This window comes from Glarea lozoyensis (genome assembly GCF_000409485.1).
Source record: "Glarea lozoyensis ATCC 20868 chromosome Unknown GLAREA9, whole genome shotgun sequence".
Lineage (NCBI taxonomy): Eukaryota > Fungi > Ascomycota > Leotiomycetes > Helotiales > Helotiaceae > Glarea > Glarea lozoyensis.
The window spans coordinates 755,899-776,821 of NW_007361004.1; the positions used below are offsets into that span (position 1 = coordinate 755,899).

At 46.4% G+C, this 20,923-nt stretch overlaps 7 protein-coding genes across 7 annotated transcripts; 5 read left to right on the forward strand and 2 right to left on the reverse strand.

Annotated features, from left to right (window-relative positions):
* Nucleotides 1–58: 58 nt before the first annotated feature.
* On the forward strand, nucleotides 59–2,490 carry GLAREA_08172 (P-loop containing nucleoside triphosphate hydrolase; the record flags this gene model as incomplete). The annotated part of the gene is made up of 2 exons (XM_008090217.1): nucleotides 59–184; nucleotides 235–2,490. The coding sequence occupies 2 exons, from the start codon at nucleotides 59–61 to the stop codon at nucleotides 2,488–2,490; spliced, it is 2,382 nt and encodes a 793-aa protein (XP_008088408.1).
* A 406-nt stretch (nucleotides 2,491–2,896) lies between these two features.
* GLAREA_08173 (Adenine nucleotide alpha hydrolases-like protein) lies at nucleotides 2,897–3,847 on the forward strand (the record flags this gene model as incomplete). Its single annotated transcript, XM_008090218.1, has 3 exons — nucleotides 2,897–3,114; nucleotides 3,185–3,593; nucleotides 3,656–3,847. 3 exons carry the CDS (start codon nucleotides 2,897–2,899, stop codon nucleotides 3,845–3,847), a joined length of 819 nt encoding a protein of 272 aa, XP_008088409.1.
* Nucleotides 3,848–5,654: 1,807 nt separating this feature from the next.
* GLAREA_08174 (uncharacterized protein) lies at nucleotides 5,655–6,421 on the forward strand (the record flags this gene model as incomplete). Its single annotated transcript, XM_008090219.1, has 2 exons — nucleotides 5,655–5,719; nucleotides 5,797–6,421. 2 exons carry the CDS (start codon nucleotides 5,655–5,657, stop codon nucleotides 6,419–6,421), a joined length of 690 nt encoding a protein of 229 aa, XP_008088410.1.
* A 1,012-nt stretch (nucleotides 6,422–7,433) lies between these two features.
* Nucleotides 7,434–9,033, reverse strand: GLAREA_08175 (MFS general substrate transporter; the record flags this gene model as incomplete). Its single annotated transcript, XM_008090220.1, has 3 exons — nucleotides 7,434–8,662; nucleotides 8,715–8,853; nucleotides 8,902–9,033. 3 exons carry the CDS (start codon nucleotides 9,031–9,033, stop codon nucleotides 7,434–7,436), a joined length of 1,500 nt encoding a protein of 499 aa, XP_008088411.1.
* A 1,983-nt stretch (nucleotides 9,034–11,016) lies between these two features.
* Nucleotides 11,017–13,846, forward strand: GLAREA_08176 (P-loop containing nucleoside triphosphate hydrolase; the record flags this gene model as incomplete). Its single annotated transcript, XM_008090221.1, has 2 exons — nucleotides 11,017–11,299; nucleotides 11,352–13,846. 2 exons carry the CDS (start codon nucleotides 11,017–11,019, stop codon nucleotides 13,844–13,846), a joined length of 2,778 nt encoding a protein of 925 aa, XP_008088412.1.
* An 835-nt stretch (nucleotides 13,847–14,681) lies between these two features.
* On the reverse strand, nucleotides 14,682–17,050 carry GLAREA_08177 (Subtilisin-like protein; the record flags this gene model as incomplete). Its single annotated transcript, XM_008090222.1, has 8 exons — nucleotides 14,682–14,834; nucleotides 14,882–15,339; nucleotides 15,390–15,555; nucleotides 15,606–15,930; nucleotides 15,977–16,097; nucleotides 16,153–16,385; nucleotides 16,521–16,784; nucleotides 16,839–17,050. 8 exons carry the CDS (start codon nucleotides 17,048–17,050, stop codon nucleotides 14,682–14,684), a joined length of 1,932 nt encoding a protein of 643 aa, XP_008088413.1.
* Nucleotides 17,051–19,648: 2,598 nt separating this feature from the next.
* GLAREA_08178 (Nucleic acid-binding protein) lies at nucleotides 19,649–20,694 on the forward strand (the record flags this gene model as incomplete). Its single annotated transcript, XM_008090223.1, has 5 exons — nucleotides 19,649–19,652; nucleotides 19,702–19,826; nucleotides 19,877–19,929; nucleotides 19,976–20,030; nucleotides 20,080–20,694. The coding sequence occupies 5 exons, from the start codon at nucleotides 19,649–19,651 to the stop codon at nucleotides 20,692–20,694; spliced, it is 852 nt and encodes a 283-aa protein (XP_008088414.1).
* Nucleotides 20,695–20,923: the final 229 nt, after the last annotated feature.

Genomic DNA, 20,923 nt, shown 5'->3' on the forward strand with positions numbered 1-20,923 from the left:
GCACAAGAACAATGTTAAGAACGAATGAACCAAGGACTCGATAGCGCTCTCTCAAATCATGGCTCCCCCGACAGCTCGACACAAGCCCAATGCGCCTGGGAAGTTCAAGTCGGATGCGCGATCATTAAAAAGAAAACGCGACGTTGTTGACCATGAAAAACTGCAAAATTTGGTCGACGAGCTGGTATGTTTTCCACTACAAGTTTAAATCTACCCGTACTCACAAATCACTAGGATATAAAATCAGAATTCAAGGAGTTTTGCGACCTGCCTCTTTCGCAGCCGACAGCTTCTGGCCTGGAAGCCTCTCATTTCAAAACTTTGACCGATGTTCAATCGAAGGCTGTACCTCTTGCGCTGAAGGGAAAGGATATCCTGGGTGCGGCGAAGACGGGGAGTGGAAAAACTTTAGCATTCTTGGTCCCAGTACTGGAGAACTTATATCGGCAAAAATGGACAGAATTCGATGGACTAGGCGCTCTCATTATATCACCTACGCGAGAACTGGCAATACAAATATTTGAGGTTCTACGAAAGATTGGGCGACATCATACGTTCTCGGCAGGGCTTATCATCGGCGGACGAAGTTTGCAGGAGGAACAAGAGCGGTTGGGAAGGATGAATATTCTGGTGTGCACGCCCGGAAGGATGCTTCAACACATGGATCAGACTGCAGCTTTTGAAGTCGATAACCTGCAGATGTTGGTGCTAGACGAGGCAGACCGGATCATGGATATGGGATTTCAGACGGCGATCGATGCTATTGTAGAACACCTACCGAAGAAACGTCAAACTCTACTTTTTAGTGCAACACAGACTAAGAGGGTGTCAGATCTGGCGCGGTTGAGTCTGAAAGACCCAGAATATGTTTCGGTTCATGAGAGTGCAGCTAGTGCTACACCTATGTCGTTACAACAGTTCTACGTCCTCTGCCCGCTAGCTGATAAGCTGGACACCCTTTTCAGTTTCATCAGATCAAATATCAAGGCTAAAATTATTGTATTTTTGTCTTCCGGGAAACAAGTACGATTCGTATATGAAAGCTTCCGACACTTGCAACCGGGTATACCTCTCATGCATCTTCACGGCCGGCAAAAGCAGACCACAAGATTGGAAATAACGTCAAAGTTTTCGGCATCTAAAAACTCTTGTATTTTTGCGACGGACGTTGTAGCCAGAGGTTTAGATTTCCCAGCGGTGGACTGGGTCATTCAGCTAGACTGCCCCGAGGACGCAGATACATATATTCACCGTGTCGGTCGGACTGCGAGATATGAGAGGGCTGGGAAAGCGGTGCTGTTTCTTGACCCGAGTGAGGAAGAGGGGATGTTGAAAAGGCTAGAGCAAAAGAAAGTTCCAATCCAGAGAACGAAACCCCGAGAAAAGAAACAGCAGAGTATCAAGAACCAGCTGCAGAACATGTGCTTCCAGGATCCGGAACTCAAATATCTAGGACAGAAAGCGTTCGTCAGTTATGCACGTTCCATCTTCGTTCAGAAGGACAAGGAGATATACCACATCAACAAGTACGATCTGGAAGGTTATGCCGCTAGCATGGGACTTCCAGGAGCTCCAAAGATCAAATTTCGAAAAGGAGAAGATGCCAAAAAGGCAAAGAACATTCCACGAGCACTGTTGTCAAGTGAAGAGGAAAGTGACGATGAGCCCAAAGAGCCGAAGAAACCAGAAGTCCGGACGAAATATGATCGCATGTTTGAGCGACGTAATCAAGACGTTTTGTCGGGCCACTACTCGAAACTTATTGCTGAGGACGGTCATGATGAGATAGATGACGCCCGGAAGGATGCTGACGATGATAACGATTTCCTTTCTGTGAAGAGAGTTGTATCTGTGGACGAGTCAAGCGACGACGATGAAGCTTCTGACGAAGGCGATGCGATACCAGGGGCGAAAATCATCCCAGGAGTTGGTAGAGAGGCGATTGTGATTGACTCTAAGCGAAAAGAAAAGCTTATGACATCGAAGAAGAAACTCCTCAAACTAAAAGAGAAGGGGACGAAACTGGTTTTCGATGATGAGGGCAAACCTCACGAGATGTACGAATTAGAGGATGAGAGAGACTTCGTTCGAAGAGGTCCTGCTGATGCACAGAGAGCAAAATTCGTGGAGCTGGCGACTGAGAAAGTTCGCGAAGCTGATCTTGATGACAAAGAGCTTGCAAAACAGAAAAAGAGGGAAAGACGCGAGAAGAAGAAAGCCAAATATGCTGAAGAGAATGCTGGGTCAGAAGATGAAGCTCCAGCATTGGTTGAAGATGGGGATCATCAAGACCCGCTAGAATTACTCGCTTCATTACCACTCGCGGACGAGGAAGATAGTAAGCCTGCCAAACGACCGAAGAAGTGGTTTGAGGATGATTCAGAGGATGAAAAGCGAAAGCCCAAGAAGAATAAGAGAGTAATAGAAACAGCGGATGAGCCCGAAACTCTGGAAGACCTGGAGGCTCTCGCAGCGGGGCTTCTCAAATAACATTCTGACCATATGTAGAAGCTAGAACCGGCGAAGATAAATATTAATCAAGATACCCACCCCTGTTTGCTGCATGGAAATTACATTATTCAAATCCCTCTTTGCAATTGAACTTGTCCCAATCTCTACATTGCTTTTTATCTGAGCAACAACCTGGAAGTCTTCATTCCTCGTAGGATTAAGCAATCACCTAATCGAATAATGGCCGTTGCTGCGCACCCCTCATCGCGACCCCTCCATAACCCCACATTTGATGTTCTCGGCTCCGCTAAAACCAAACACCACGACCACGACTCCCGGGGCACCGCAGACCTCCCGGCCTTCTATCAACCACACGATTCCTCTCTTGCACGCCTGGCTTTGGGTTTCTTGGAGATATGCTCCATGTGCAATAAAGGACGACGAGATGCCCCAGGCCACCGATAACAATGCGACCATTGTTACCAACGGCACTCCCATCCCCTCACCCCATGACGCGGATACTATAGCACCAGTCTGTGCGAAGGTCTATGAAAGGGTTCATGCGTTCCTAAACTCTGAGGTCGAGGGACAAACTTTGAAGGGGGTGCAGCAACAGACCCGGATCGCATTGGGGGTAATAGACGAATGTTTGCAGAGATATAGGTAATCCAATCTTATTTTCGGTTACCACCCGCGTCAGCATAGACAGAAAGATACTAACAGGTTGCCGAAGTCTAGAAGAAATATCACTATCCTACAATGGCGGCAAAGACTGTCTCGTACTCCTAATCCTCCTCCTTTCCGCTCTCCACACGCATTCCCTACGAACCTCATCTCCTCTACCGAAGGCGCTTCAATCCGTCTACATCATCTCGCCTCATCCATTTCAGGAGGTAGACACCTTCGTCAATACTACGCTTCAAGAGTACCACCTCAACCTGGTTCGCTATGCAAAGCCTATGAAAGAAGCCTTTCAACAATACCTAGACGATGTTCCCGCGGTAAAAGCCATATTAGTGGGAACGAGAAGGACGGATCCTCATGGGGCGTTATTGACCCACTTCGATATGACAGATCATGGATGGCCGAAGTTTATGAGAGTACATCCTGTTATTGATTGGCATTACGCAGAGATTTGGGCCGTAGGTTGCCATCGAATTTGCGCAATTTGCTATGTGGGTCGTTGCTAATTTCACAATTGCAGTTTATCCGCCACCTCGAAATTCCATATTGTACACTTTACGACCGGGGATATACATCACTTGGTGGAACTACTGATACACATCCAAATCCAGCCTTAAAGGCTGGTGATAATAAGGAGAATAATGATCAGGTATTCAGGCCAGCATATGAGCTTGTCGAGGATGAGGCTGAGAGGCTGGGGAGAGATTGGTAGTACAAGTGCAAAGTGGATGAGTTGCCTTCTTCCCCGAGATGTGGCCATAGATTTAGAATGCTTGAATATAATCAATCGATAGGTTATGTCTATTGAATATGCATGTCTATAAAGTTGGATTTGTTTCAACCCATGTTCATTGTATAATTCATGATAACTGAGGAGCTCCTGTATTTCAAGCAATGTATCGATATTTTGTGTCACGCGATCTCGAATTACCTTGTTCTCAAGATTGTCGTTTCGTCTGGCAAACTCAAAGGAGAAGAAGCAAAGCATTGCAATGGCATAAGCAGCTTCAATGCAACATCACGTGATCAACCGCGGTCGTCGTTTCATTTGTTCCCGTCGATTAGTGAAAACCAACAACTCATCCTGAAAGATACCTACCTGGCTATGTCCTAGTTTCGAAACGTAAAATCGAGTTGATGATGTCATGGTTTCCTTCGAGACGGGATTTTTCATGCTTGAGTGTAGTACACGAGCGGCTATCCGATCACTTGGACATAGTGTTCTGCTAGATGGCGTTGAAACAGACGACAATGTATAACAAGATTCGCAATTAGATACACCGAAATTAAGAATCCTCGGGATCGCTCACAGTGGCATGACTCAATACTTATGTTGTACCGGAAAACCGCCTTGTAGCCTTGGATCTCAAGCTGCTTCTCAGCTGGCCATTTCGTTGGATGGCTGTGTTCCTGCACTGCCTTAATAGTTGAATCTCCACAAATGTCGACATTTGCAGTCGACCGGGTGTTCCCATAGAGATGTGGTAGGAGAGTCGTACAGGAACTGTGTAGGCATTGCATATCGATTGATCAATTGCATATTCTTAGGATACCACCGTACGCAAACAATCGACGTTCCTTCCCCTTTTCCCCCTTTCTCAACTCGCCTAAACCTAAGCCTAAACTCGCTTGGGCCCCATGACCCCTGGTTTAGGTGCTACCGGGACATATCCCGGCGCCGGGGAACAACGACAACAACACCGCCAACAAGAAATTTCACACCGAACAACACCAAAACACCAAAACACCACGCACGATAAAACAGATATTAAGCGCTTCAAACACCCGCCAAGAACCCTTGCTGACTCATAAAGCGAGGCAAAAGCGGCATCAGTTTAGGGCCTGCTATCAATTCCGAGACAATCAGAATCTGAGCGCCTAGGATAAACAGACGCCGCCTTTTCCGTCCATTGCAAGTCGGTTTCCACTCACCTACCGGAGCGCTTCCTTCTGCTATCTTAAGCGACAACAGAACACCGTAATAGGCACCTGTCCGCAGTAACCTTCTGACATCCTTCTGCTGAGTGGCGATAATTCTTTTCCATGCTTTTATCATTTTCTCATTTCCCACATGGTGAAGTTCGCTGCCCTATTCAAGGTGACCGCCCTCCTTGACTAGGGGCATACGGATCTAGGATCCGCATGCCCTGCCCTACAGCGAGTCGGGGCGGTCTCAAAAGGCACCGTTTTCTAAAGTCAGAGGCGTCGGTGAGATTGTTTGTGCTAGAAGGATGCTGTGCTAAAAGACAATGGCTGTTGTGATCGCATGAGTGTCCAATTGTCTGAGGCCGTCTAGTGAAAAGTTCTGTCTGCCGTGGGGTCGATTTTATATGCCTACAATGGGCTCATATAATGCGGCCTATGCCGCTATGTTTTGCTTTCACAACAATCCAACATTGTTCAATGTCTGTTCCCTGACTCGTTTATACTTTCTTTTGAATCCAAGTTGGTGCTTTGTTTAGATGCGTACTCGAAGCGGCTTGATTCTTTCTGGTAGAGAAGCCAATGAATCCGCCAACATGGCCGAATCTTCAGACACTCACTCGACTGAAGCTCAGTGGGGCACCCCTGCACACACTTCTAGGTAAATTAGTAATTTCATCTCTCTTAGAGATCTCTACATTTTACATATATTGGTGATCATAGCCCTAACATCTACAGCTTCGAAACTTTTGGTTCAAGAGGGATATCTTTAAGTCCGTTACGGGAAGGCTCCCATGGGTCACGCTCGAATCCATCACCTTCTCACCACACCACCAGCGAAGGGGCTCAGCTTGCTTCATCACTAGCCAGATCATCTCACTCACGCAATGCTCGTTCGTCTACTCGCAATATGCACCGCAATTTCTTCCAGCAACCTGGATATCAAAGTCACCTCCACGTCGACCAGCCACAACACGACAATTCAGGCATTTACGAAGAACCATACCATGATGATGATCAATATGGAGACACTTTCACCGCAGGGTCGCCAAACAGCCGTGAAGCTATCCGTCGCTACTCAGAGGGAGAACAGCCTTGGAACCCTGCTTTGATTGGAGACAAGAGGTCATGGTCTGAGATGACAAGGGAGCAGCAATCGCCCGACCGTCGTCACCCAGACAAATTGCAATCAGAGATTGAAGATCTAGAGAAAGGAATGAACGTTGAAGATGGCAGTCACCGACCACAGAAGAAAAAGAAGGAAGGTCGACGAAGTGGTGGAACTAGGGCGAAAAACAGTCGCCATGGCAAGCGTAGAGATCACGATAGGGACAGACGTGGAGACGGCAGCATGGCAACCTAAATCTGAAAGGCCTCAAACCTCAGCTTCAAATGTCCTTGTCCGGGGACATACGAGAAAGCGATTTTGACACTAGAATGCGCATGTGTTCATGGCTAAATAAGCGACATTGGATAGGGACGAGTGAAGCCTGAACGAGGCGATCAAGTGGCAAATTTTCATCCGCCATGCATGAGAAGATCAACGAATTTACTGATATACCGGGCGAGCGATTGAAATTCGGAAATAAAGGAGGATTTTTCTTTGGGCTTTACTTTCAGGCGTGGGCAATGGTGGTCAGGTCGGGCGATTGTTTTCGTTACCGAAAACACTTATACCTTTACGATCTCGGTCACATGGATGCCAATTTTTTATACCTTTTTCTTGTTACTTTATTGCGATATTTTCAGGATAAAGTGCACATGGAATCAGATGTTTTACTTATGTCTTGGGGTGGTCTGGGCAGGAATAGGCAGATGGATTCGGATCATTACGGTCACTGGGCGGGATTACACATAGATTTCTTATGAACGAGAAGGATCTTATAGACTAAAAAAATCCTTAGCGTTTTCTATTACGTTTATGTGAGCCGTGCCGATTCTTTTGTTTGCGGAGAATTTGATTTGCATGTCTTGCATGTTGGGCGAGGTCGGCTCGTGGAGGACAAAATAAGTGTCACTTACCTGCCTACTAATTTTGGGACTTAATAAATCGACTTCGACTAGAGCTTAAGGAGTCGTACTTACTTAAAATAATTAACGAAATAAGTTATATTGTTCTAAGTTAATCCACTAAATGCCGATATTTCGTCAACTTAATCGAAGAAATATCGTGCTTCGATTGCCACTTATTTTGTCCACCGCGAGGTCGGCTGCTGACGGTCATATGCAAGAAATATAAAACATGTGTATTACGGTTACACCAACTGCTAGCTAGTCTAAATGTTTTTGATTTCAAAATATTTCATGGCCAGATGATACACATATATGAGAGGAAATTTGTTGATGTTGAAATCATGGCGTATCTCGGTAAGATCTCAAACAGCCTCAGCACTCACATTCCTCTCCTTACCCTTAAGCATAATCCTACCTCCTGTCCACCAAAACACAGGAAACGCAGCAACACCACTCAGCAATCCTAGACTCCACGTCATAGTCCCCCAACCAGCCGTATCATTAATAAATCCAGCCCACAACGGTCCAACAATTGACCCAATCGCATAGGCGAAATTGAAGAGTCCAAAGCCCTGAGCAGCTGCTCCCGTCTTGCCTAAGCTTCCAGGATTCTTCTTCTCCTCGACAGTCAGACAGTGATCTATTTCCGCCATCAACGGTGCCATGATCATGGTCATAAAAAGTCCGAGCATAGCTAATAGTGCACAGAGCAGGACTTTCTGGCCGATGGTGTTGTACGTGACGAAGCGGAGACATACCCAGACTGGGACGGACGCAAAGAGCCCTACGGTGGTTAGGGTTCTGGTGCCGTATCGATCGGATATCCAGCCGATGAGAGGACCGAATAGAGCAGGGACAACGAGACAGATGAATATTAGACCGGCGCCGGTGGAGTTCCAACCGAATACTTGCTGTACGTGTAGAGGAAGGACGCTGTCGAATGCTCCTAGGGAGTTGGAATTGACGGCACAACCTAGCAGGGCAACGAGAAGACGGGGGATACGAAGGAGTGTGATTACGGGAGGAAGATTCTTGGTCCATTTCTTGGGAGTTGGAGTATCTAGGCGTTCTAATACAGATTTCTCATCGATTGGAGCGTTCTCGGGGTTAACTGGTTGGATAGTGTTTCCATTCTGGTCAGAAGAAGTTATAGATTCGGGAGTATCCGTAACTGTAGTCTCTTCTACGGGAGACAGCCATTGGTTGGCAACTGACTTTTCAACCATGAAAAGGCGAAGAAAGACGTCGAGACCAATAATCGCAAAGCCCATAGAGAAAACAGCGTAGTAACCAGCAGCCTCGTAAACAATACCACCTAGGAGCGGACCGAAGAGTGATCCAATACTCGTGGCAGCTGCGATGTAACCCATCGCTTGGCCGATATTCTCTTTCTCGATGGTGTCGGACAAAAGTGCAAGGCCAACAGTCCAGACAACTGCAGCTGATAGGCCTTGCATGAATCTTCCGACTAACAAAAGGGGTAGCGAGCGTCCTATTGTCAACATAACAGTGGAACCACCGAGAGCTAAAAGTCCTAGTAGAAGAGGAGCCCTACGGGATCTAGATCTATCCGCAAACCACCCGAACACGGCTGTAAGGATGTTAAACAGGAAGATAATGTTTTAAAACGCAGAGTGACGCACGAGATCCAATAGCCAACGCTGCTCCATAGATACTCAAGAACACCGACGTCCATTTCTGTACATCTTTCTGTTCTAACCCCACTCTTTCGGTGAGAGCAAAAGGTAACACTGGTACTACCAGTGAGTACAGGAAGATATCCTAATGATTTATTAGTAAGGTTAAAGTACTCTTACAGGTTAGCAATACCGTAAACACAGCTAAAGCGATCGTGCTAGTGATGAATGCCTTTGACGAGCGGAATTTCAAGAACAAAGGCGGCTCGGCATTTCCAATTCTTTTCCCATATATGAAAGTGTATAGGCCATCCTTGGTAAACATTATTGATGATTTTCAAACATTCAAGTAGTGACAAATGCTCTTCTGTTTGAACCGAGTGGAAAGCTATAAGATCGTTTATGGCCCTTTTTGGCCACTTTCGTTTGAAGTGTAGAGCATAGCGAATTATTAATCTAAGTTGTCAGTGCGTAGACACTTGTGGAGGCGAAGAGTCATCTATTCCGCTTTGGCTATAGTTGTTCTCAGGTACTCCACATGGGCTGCTAGATGCTTGTGTAACCAATAAGAGTCCGAGCGCATTCCGAGGCACAACAAGGGAGGAGGATTACATCGCTCTGAATCAATAATCAGACCGTCTTTAGGAATGCGCTAAAAGGCAATTCTTGAGTTATGATTGGATTGATAATGAGCAAGGCAGGTTAAAGTGACCAGAAGGATTTCATTCGTCGTGTGCTGTTAGAAGAGCATTCGGGTGGGTACATAGGCAGCATCTTTGTACCAAATGATGCATTTTGGCTGGAGTATTTGAGATTGATTAGGGATATGATGAGCTTATATTTTGAGACCATGTACGGCAGGCGGAACGAGTTAGTTGATGAAGAACTTAGTTGCTAATGTCGCGAAGAGATGCCATGATTGAATAACTCATGTAGGTTGAAATTGTAGGGAGGGCAGTCTGTGTCAACTATGCTTCCCGTCATCATAACTAATAGCCAAAAAAATTAAGCTTAATATCTGGAATTGAAAAGAAAAGCGGCATTTAACAACGCAAAAGGTGAAGAGATTCAAGCATGTGTACCCAAAACGGTCGAGAATCACCTGCAACGGCGACACGATCCGATAGTTTGGTATTAGAGACTGGACAGAAGTGAGCAAGATGGGGGAAAGCCAATTTGTGCAATTGCCAAGGACCTCATACCTTTTAAGTCTAAAGAGTGCTTTGTACCCAAAATAATCCCTACAATGATGCAGAATCTTCGAGAAATAAACAGTCTCGGGGTTCTAGTTAGGAATATAAAAGCAAAAACGTAGAAGCTTTGATACCAACATAATCGAGGACTGAACTAGACATCATGCTACCAAGCGTATATGGCGTCGCTTCGTACCGGACAGGATATATCGCCAGCGACTCAGATCCTGTGTCGATCAGAGTATTATTGTTCCTGGCAACCTTCCTATTGCGGCTTTGTACGATTGGATCAAGAAGGCGTAAAGTAAAAGCGGATTTCCAAACGAAAGGAAGAGAAATCTGCCTCAACCAGCAGCTTTTACCTCATGTTAACGTATTCCAAAGGACGAGACTTAGTGTTCTCAAGTAGCTGAAACTAAGCTGTTAGAAATCGAAAGCATGATTGTTGTCCCGCCCTTCGTTGACCAAGGTACAGCTGATGCTAACGCCAGTGAAATGAGAATCATCACATCCGTGGGGAGGGCGGAATAACGAGAAAGCGGATTTAGAAAACGGGAAGCTGTCGGACGACGGTGTTGTGGCTCGTGGAATGAAAGCTATGGGATTCCCTGTTAGTAACGGCGCTGGTCGCTGGGTAGGGTTACAAGTTTCTGGCCAGAGTCATAGGTGTGGACTGTGTTTCTGTCTACAGACCAAAAACCTGTGGAGTTGATCGTATATGGAACGGTTCGGCGCTCTACAGCTAGCCAGAGAGGTTGATGTTGAAACCGCCCTGGAGCTTGTCATTTTGTGTCATGAGTATCAGGGACCTAGGCTTCAAGTATCTTTCAACTCTCCTCCTTCGAGTACAAACGTATGGATCTCGATTGCTGGTTGATTCTGTTAACATTATGATGGTTGTTTCACCCTTTTCGACGGAGAAAGATGGAGCGACAGGACCATCTAGTCCACGTGATTGATCATACTCTCAAAGGCGGTGAGTCGGCGACGTGCCCCACAATTTGGCAAATCAAAAAGTGCCTGGAAAAATAATTGCTTTATCGATTGATAAGATCGCGAGATGGAAAGCAGTAAGGTCTACTCAACCTCCACCGAACGCATAAAAATCTGTGGCAATGCCTCATCGTGCGGCATCCCCGGCCGCCTCCGAGAATGACTATGATATAACCAAATCTCTATTTAGTGAGGACTCAGACGATGAGACATTCGCGACCGCAACGAAGAGCAGGAAAGATGGCGAGGAATTAAATGCTGGAGGAATTTTGGATCTGGCACAGGAGAGCGATGGGGATGGAGGTGACGCTGCGTTTATTGCGGCTCAGCAGTCGGCTTCGAACCGAAAAGCGTCAAATGTTAAAGGAAAGAGTGTGAAAAAAGGCGGGGGATTCCAGGCGATGGGTAGGTCACCCAACAGATTATCCCCTGATGGTACAAATGTTAATGTACACAGGATTGAATGCGCATCTTCTCAAAGCGATTAGCCGTAAAGGATTCTCAGTACCGACTCCAATCCAGCGGAAAACGATCCCGCTCGTACTCGATCACCAAGATGTTGTTGGAATGGCTAGGACTGGTTCTGGGAAAACTGCAGCCTTCGTTATACCTATGATCGAGAAGTTAAAGGCCCACAGTGCCAGAGTTGGAGCACGGGCATTGATTCTGTCTCCATCTCGAGAACTGGCGATTCAGACATTGAAGGTTGTCAAGGAATTTGGTCGAGGAACAGATTTAAAGTGTGTCTTACTAGTTGGCGGAGACAGTTTGGAGGAACAGTTTGGTTTCATGGCCTCAAATCCAGACATAGTAATTGCCACGCCAGGTCGATTTCTGCATCTCAAAGTTGAAATGTCGCTTGATTTGTCATCTGTCAAATATGTGGTTTTCGATGAGGCTGATCGATTGTTCGAGATGGGTTTCGCAGCCCAGTTGGCAGAAATTCTACACGCCCTTCCTGTGTCACGTCAGACACTGCTGTTCTCTGCGACATTGCCAAAATCTCTGGTAGAATTCGCAAGGGCTGGTTTACAAGAACCAAGTCTGGTCCGTCTCGATGCGGAAAGCAAAATTTCTCCTGATCTTCAGAGTGCATTTTTCAGTGTGAAGAGTGCTGAAAAAGAGGGGGCATTGTTGCATATCCTTAATGATCTGATAAAAATGCCAACCGGTGCGCCAGAAGGCGTCGGTGCAACTCAAGACAACGGGAAGAAAAGGAAACGAGGCCCAGAAGGTCCGAGTCGAAAGCAGAAACCGACAGAGCATTCAACAATTATATTTGCAGCAACGAAGCACCACGTCGATTATCTGGCCTCGCTTTTACGGTTGTCTGGGTTTGCGGTGTCCCATGCCTACGGTTCGCTTGACCAGACTGCAAGAAACATACAGGTCGAAGAATTCAGAACTGGTATGACAAACATTCTGGTCGTTACGGATGTTGCGGCAAGAGGTATCGATATTCCAGTTCTAGCGAACGTTATCAATTACGACTTTCCGCCGCAGCCAAAGATCTTCGTGCATCGGGTTGGTCGAACAGCAAGAGCTGGACAGCGAGGATGGAGTTACAGTCTTGTACGAGATACAGATGCGCCCTATCTATTAGACTTGCAGCTTTTTCTCGGAAGAAGATTGTTGTTAGGCAAAGACAGCGGGGAAAATGCTAACTACGCGGAGGATGTGATAGTAGGTGCAATGGTTAGAGATAAGCTTGAAGCTACGAGTGAATGGATAACGAAGCTCCTTGGCGATGATGATGATCTCAATGGTCTTCGAAATGTCGCTGCGAAGGGTGAAAAGTTATATATCAAGACGCGAAATTCGGCATCAAACGAAAGTGCGAATAGGGCGAAGGAGGTCGTAGCTTCCAAGGGGTGGATGCAACTCCATCCCCTGTTCAATAGTGAAACCGATAATGCAGAGCAAGCCCGGATTGAAATGCTTGCGAGGATAAGTGGATTTCGACCACATGAGACTGTGTTTGAGATCGGATATAGAGGGAAAGCTGGCCATGGAGAAGCAGCGGAGATGATGCGACATCGACGAGAAAAGATTGTACCACGAAGACAGAAAGAGGAAGAAGAAATGGCCGCCGCAAAAGCTGAGGCCGAGGATGATGGCGAGGATGATGTACCTCAGGGTGTCGCAGAGACATTGGATGCTGATGATGACAGTGACATCGAAGTAATTGTGACGAATAATGATAATGACATGGAAGAGGCATCCGAAGGAGAGTTGGAAGTCACCTTTTCAAAATCCGCGCAAAAAGGCAAAGGCCGAACTCTGTCCTGGAAAGATTCGGAAAACTTCATGTCATACACGCCCAAAACGATCAATACAGCGGAAGAACGTGGTTATGGTGTTCACTCTGGATCGTACAACACTGCCTCGCAGAATTCAAATTTCGTAGAGGCCGCTCGTGGTGTAACTATGGATCTCACAAATGAAGACGGCGGAAAGTCCTTTGGAGAACCAACAAGAGCTAAAGGCATGCGCTGGGATAAAAAGAATAGCAAATATGTCGCCCGAGCCAACGACGAGGATGGGTCCAAAGGAAAGAAAATGATTCGCGGTGAAAGCGGACAAAAAATCGCAGCATCTTTCCAATCTGGTCGCTTCGACCGCTGGCGTAAAGCTCACAAAGTGGATCGACTTCCACGTACCGGGGAAGCAGAACGCGATGGTGCTACACCCGGTGCCGGTGTTGGTCGTGGCTTTGGAACGCGCTATAAGCATAAACAAGAGAGGGCTCCTAAAGAGGCAGATCGCTTCAGAGACGATTACCATGTTCGTAAGAAGAGGGTCGACGAAGCTAAGGAGAAGCGTGTGGGCAGGTTTAGGGATGGAGGTGGGAAAGGGGAAATTAAAAGTACTGAGGATATTCGTCGGGAAAGGAAATTGGCGGAGAGGAAGAAGCAGAAGAATGCTCGGCCTTCGAAGAAGGGGAAGAAATGATGGAATTGATACCATTTTAGTTGATTAAATATATCCATATTTTGTCATGGGTTACTTTGCTTACTTGAAAAATGCTTGTAATGGTGAAGAGACTGTATACGACCTGACATTGGAAGCCATAGAGAAGAGCCATAAGCGAGTACGTTTAAGGCAGTGTTTTCTTGAATAGAGACTGTTTTCACTCAGATTCTCAGATCATTCCTGGGCAACTAATCGGAAGTGGGTAATTTCACTAGACCTTCCTGTTCTACTAGTGGAAAATTAAGGCGGCACAACCTACTGTGGCTCGCGGTGGACAAAATAAGTGGCAGTCGAAGTGTGATATTTCTTTAATTAAGTTGACGAAATATCGGTATTTAGTGGATTAACTTGGAATAATGTGACTTATTTCGTCAATTATTTTAAGTAAATAAGACTTCTTAAGCTTCGTTCGGAGTCGACTTATTAGATCCCAAAATTACTAGGCAGGTAACTGACACTTATTTTGTCCTCCGCGAGTGTGGTTCTGCTAACTTTAGTCAAAGTTAATAAACGAGTATGGGTAAGCACTTTTAACTATTAATTGGTTTTAGACAGAGTCTGAAAACATGTTACTAGAAAGCAATCAACAAAATATATGCCATTTTATTAACTTCATTGAACAGATATGGTATTAAGACTCCTACTTATCTTGTCCACCACAAGTGTTATGTTATCGTCGAAATGTTTTTGTTAAGGAGACGCAGAATGCAACAGGGGTATATGTATGATTTATTTAAACAAGCATACGGAGGCTTGTGTTGGATGCATCGGTCTATGGTAGTCTTTCTATCTATGTCACGCTACCGATAATTGTCTATAGGCTCATAAATAGAGACAACATAGCTGGGTAGTTTGGTGTTCCTAGACCAGTCACTGGATCCCAACCTGGGCTAGCTGAGAAGCCCTTAGTCCCACAACCGGCGTTGGTACCTTTCACAATGTCATGTAAGACGCCTGGGTGTGCGTACTGAAAGTGTTAGCGTAGTATGATCGGAGATCAAATCATTGGCTTACCAAAGTAGGGTTCACAAATCCAATGGTACTCTTGCCTGCTGCGATCCTTTCCTCGTTGATACGGTTCAAGATAGCGCCAAAAGCAGGACTGCTAGCACTGGTCCCACCAATCAATCCTTCTGAGCCACCAGTGAAAATAACGACATTATCACCAACAGCGCTCACATCAGGATAGGCGCGGCCAGCACTGTTGTAGATACCGCTGTTAGCACCGACATTGGTGGAGTTGACCGTTTGGTAGGACTTGTAGGTTGGCGGGTAGTTTTTTAGGTAGCTGGCGACGGCGCTGGATTGGTATGACGGAATGGCGTAGATGTTGGAGAATCCTCCGCCGGAGGGGAAGCGTGTTACGGCTACCTCGGCGTCGATTGCTACGTTTGCTCCAGCAGGGAGGTAGGTGCCTCCTACAGCGGTGATGTAGGGACATGTCGCTGGAAAATCTGGTGAGAAGATCTTGCCTGTTGGATTTAGTGATTGATAACAGCTTCAACTCTTGGGATGGACTTACCAGTAGATCCAAGACATTGTGATCCAGCGACGCCAGAGTCACCGGAAGCGACTAAAATCGAGACCCCTTGAAGACCCAACTTCATGAACTCATTGCACTGACGACGCTGATAAGCGACAGGTAAGCCAGCCTCATCTCCACCGTATGAAATAGAAATGACATTGGTCTGTATTATTATTAGTAATCCGAGTCATTGGATAGATTTCGACAACATACAGGCTTATAGACACCACATTGCAATGCACCTTTGTATGCACCAGCCTTAGAAGAAGTATCAGGATACTTTGGATCTAGTGGGTCGACAGTTGAGCAGTAAGATCCGTCAAGAGCATCGAGAAAGGTGTTTAAAAAGCCAGAGAAAACATAGTTGTTCTCATATACTGGGTCATCTGTCTGGTAAAGAACGGTTCCTTGTGGATAAATAATCGGCCATGCGATTTGAAAATCTAAGTTCGACTCGGCTCCGGCAGCGGTAACGGCGACAGGAGCAACTGCACCATCGATTGCGTTAAGTGTAGGCGCAGTACCCTTTGGGATGTTGCTGACTTGGTCAATACAGGTTCATCCATGAAGTAGAACATACTCACGTTGCGTATTTGGCATAGAAGGAGTTCAAGTCAGCTTGGCTGTAGACATCCCCCAGGTCCTCGAAAATACCCATTTTGTTGCCGGGAGCTGCCAGTACAGGGGGGGTAATATTATACATAACTGTTCAGATGTTAATAATTTTCACCATGTTGGAACGTGTGCAGTCATTCTATACCTTTGATGCATGCCGGGGTCATTGTAGTATCACAGCCTGTTAGTAGTGGAGCAAACTGGGAAGCGGGACGGAAGTCAGGCAGTTGAAGATCACTGTTGCCTTTGGCGCTGGTGACACCAAAAATACGCTTTCCGAGGTTCGCGCTGCCGGCACGTCCTCTGCCAGGAGTGTGAAGCTTGATTCCCGGTGAGATGTAGTCGACATGTTCTTGAATATGAGGTGGAACGTGGTACCTGATTGAAATTTAGCCATGGTCGACCACTACGACTTCATGATGAGAGATCCAATATTTTTCACTTGAGGCCTTTGGACGATCAAATGAACCGGACCCTGCCGAAAAAAGGCCAACTTCGAGAGAGGCAACTCACTGTTCACAAGCAATTGTCGCCTTTCCAGTTTTTGTGTGCTCGTACACGTGATAGTCCGTTTTCAGGAGTGACTCTAGTTCGCCAGCAGTAATATCTAGCTGCATCCACTGCTTGTTTGTAGACTGAGAGACTGACTCTCTTGGGATACCGAAAGAAACAAGCCATTCATAAATAGCATTCGTAGTCGACTTGGACGGAGCAAACAGATCGGCCACTTCTTCTGCTGTGTAGTGCTTTCCGTACCTTGGAGAATCATGCGCAGAACTGGATGTCTTAATTATTTCTCTGGATACAATCAAGATAGCAGAGCAAACTTACACTTCCATTAGTAAATCATGGCCATTTTCAAGATTGCTTTGGGTCATCCCAATTCGCACTGGTATAACGATAGAAGACTCAATTCTATCGCGTTTGACCCATGCGTGGGACCTAAAGTCACGGCGCTCGTGGACGACATGATTTTCCGGAGCAGGAAGTGCAATGACTCCAAGTGCAAGAGCACTTATCAAACTGATCTGTGGCAGAAGCATTGTCCAAAAAGTAGCCGTGTTGCTTGAATTGAGAAGTGTCCTGATGCGAGAAGTTGAAAGACAGGAACGTAGCTTTATATGTATTTGCAAATGGGGTTCAACCCACGGGCGGCTCTTGGAGTGAGTTATTTGAGATTTACATTAGTCTGCCACATAAATACCCCTGACGATGACCACCGATAAGAGCACAGTATACTTACAGCTGGTATGGGGTATGCCACCTACGCTCTCCCGTCTGAGACCAGAATAGTGTGGAGAGAGATACTGGTTAAGCACCTGCCAAGAGAAGATGGCGAAGGAGCTTATAGGTATCTACATTCCCATTCAGGATGATCTTTCTGAGATCGCAGGCATTGGGCAACGAATAGACGAGGGCTTGTATGACATACTGCGCTCCCAGTAGTCAGCTAGTTCCCGCGGTGAACTGTAAGAGGCTCAACGATACAAGGTATGCAGTGGCAGCATGGTGGTGGCAAGCATAAGAGCAAGGATAATGAACACCACTTCGTCGCCAAGGCTGCAGGTGCAGTTTGGGCGCAGAAGTTGTGTACACCCAAAAGCTTATCAACCAGAATGTGAGAGGAATGACTGCATGAAAGAAGGCTTGAATTGCTTGGAAAAAGCTTGCTCTCGGCAATGGGTATTGCTGAAGGGGAAAACGGAGACTTGCGCTAGCCAAGACGGCAGAGGTATCGAAGCTTTTGATCCTTCTCCCCTCCACAGTATAACCAGGATGGATAACTTTACAGAGCGTTTCGGAAAAGGTAGCAGAGACTACATTCTTTGTTGCTCCTGATGCATTAGAACAAGAGGACTATAACAATCGCCATAAACAAAGTAGATTACGCCTTTCATGTAGAAAAATGTGAGAGGTTCTTCTGATTCGGAGCCGAATTATACTCCTGAAGATGTCTGATAGACAAGAACTGACGATCCACCGGATGTGTATAGGTTGATCTATGCCTGTTGAGGGTGTTCAAGTATCCCAACTCCCGCATTATATCTTTAGTCCACCCATCGTGCAAAGGACACGGCGATAAGAAATCGTAATCAAGTGGAGAATCCCACTAAAGGAACCGCAAACCTGGTGCTTGATCATCAGCGAAGTCATACGGTGTCATTCAGAAAGCAGAAGCACGCTCTGCGGCATCCAGTCGAATACTGGTAAAAAGGATCTATGCTCGCGCGACATGAGGTGAGAGGCGGCAATAGATGACCAATAGGCTTTCGGGAGGGCAACGGTTCTTGCATGACATGCAGAATCTTAGACACACAATAGTGGCAACTGTCGGTACTCATGTACCCTTTTGCTGGCCACCTTCCCTGTTGGGACGGCTTTGCTGCATAGTAGACTGAGCCGCCCTCCTGACCGAGGTCGAAAAAGGAACAAGCATTCAGACAACACCCTCTCGAATATGGAGCTGCTTGAATGGTACAATACTCCGATCAAAACTAGGAGATATCTGAGGCTGTTCATGCGGGCACGCAATAGCCCAGGAGCCGGCGCTCGTTTTCCACGAATACACTATTGCTTTGCTAGTATGGCCTCGGCTGATAAGAATGAAATTGAAGTGGACAGAAACCAAACATAAAAGTCTAGTCAGGGCAGACAACGACGGCTTCTTGTAGCCCCAGTAGAACTATGAATACCAGAACTGTCCGGCTTCAACACATCGGACTGTGTTGGCTCCCAGACTACCATCAGCAAGTCAAAGGGGGGTGTGCTGAGTACATGAGATACCGAGCCGGCGAAGACCCAATGATGCCGCCACAGAATCCTTATAATCGAATAGATCGTTAGAGATCCTTACCCCGCGATCGTAAGGTCTCAGGTTTGGATATGACAACTGGATGCCGATGTGGTATCAGGTATCCTTGCAAGACGGGACCGCCATGGGTGAGCGCGGTAGCCCAACTTGACCGGAACACCCCCATTGTTGTTTGATCCAGCACTTTTTGTCTTTCAGTAGTAGGAAAATGCGACCTTTGACTTGTCGAATAACAAACATGTGGCTGTGGGAAATAGAAGTGACAGAGCGGAAAGTAATACAGAACATATAACTGGATATTTCTCGGTCTTGCTTCCACAAGCACATACCACTGTGGAAAGCGGACGAGGACCTTTGATCCCCTCGAACCAATCTATCCTGATTCCCACAGAATCTCCTATCGCTCAAATCGTCCTTGCCGGGATGTGGTTGTGGACTATGAGCAATGAAGAGATCTTGGTTGTTTCGTTGAATGCAGGTTTCTAGGGAGCCGCCATAGGAGAGGAAAGGAAGATAAAGAAGCAACAATCAAGAGCGAGCGCTTTTTCGACAATCTGTAGGACCAGCATAATTTAAAATGAAGAGAAATCAGCACACAAGTTGATACGATGAAACCTCAGCAGTTGTGAGGAGTATCGATTTCGCCGAGCAATTGTGTAGCGTGATGACAATCGCAATTGCAAGACGAACCTTGAAAAGAGCCTGAACAGCACGTGATTCAAATTATGCCGCCACTCTACGCGTGCATCATCGCGTACCTAGCCAAACGCGTCTTCCTGAAGTGATGCTTTTCTCAACGCCATCGAAATAGATCAAGCCAGCACATAAAATGGGTATGAAACTTATGTGCCAGACTTGAGTAACTATCTAACACTACCGCAGGAGACAACTACGGATACCAAGGCTATTCAAATGCCAACTACGGTGGACAAAACGCCAACAATAATGGCGGGGGGTTTATGAGCGGTTCGCAACAGGGCAGCCAGGATTCTCCTAACGGTCAGAAGGTATTTCTGATCTTCTTTCGTATTGCTGTGGAACTGACTTTGGTGACAAGGTGTATGGGCAAGAAAGTTTAAGGCCGGTTACAATCAAGCAAATTCTTGATGCGTAAGAATACCCCTCCATATTTATTCAATCTGCTAACTTTCACTAGCACCCAAGCCCACTCGGACGCAGAGTTCAAAATCGATGGCTCGGAAGTAACACAGGTACAACTGCACTTGTTCTTTTTCATCCAACACCATCTAACAGATTCAGGTCTCTCTAGTCGGCCAAATATCTACCATCTCTCCCCGCGCCACAAACATAGTCTACAAAATCGACGACGGAACCGGCACCCTGGAAATCCAGCAATGGATAAACAGCGACATGGAAGAAGGAGCCACCAAACCGATCGCACTCGAAGGCCAATACCTCCACGTCTGGGGTCGCATAAAAGGATTACAGAACAAACGAACCGTATCCTCACAGATGCTACGTCCCGTAGCTGATTTCAACGAAGTCACATACCATCTTCTCGAAGCCACTGCTATTCATCTATATTTCACTCGCGGACCACCAGAGGGTGCGACGGTCAAGGCTGAAGGCGGAAATGGCATGTTTGTGGATAACAATGGAGGGGGTAATGTAGGTGCTGCCCAAGGACAGGCTGCTGGGAAAAAGTTACCAGCGAAGACGAGTGCGATTGCGAGGAAGGTTTATCATTTGTTACAAGAGGCGCCCCAGAATAACGAGGGGTTACATGTTCAGAATATTGCGTCCCAGCTGGGGATGCAGGCAAATGATGTGTTCAAGGCAGGCGATGAGTTGTTGGGCGATGGTGTCATTTATACGACTGTAGATGATGAGACTTGGGCGGTTCTGGAGTATTGAATGTATTGTAATGAAGAGCCGGATGATGGCGTTTTGGAAGGAACTCTGGGATGTGATATTACATATGAGAGATCATGCTAGGGATATCGCAGAAGCAATACTAATGCACAGCAACTTATAACTTTCAACTTCCGCATCAGAACTACGTAAAAGTCTCCACGTTGGTAGTAACAGTATGGTTGCTTACACTTAACTTGTCCGCCACGATATAGTTCACCAAGTATAATCT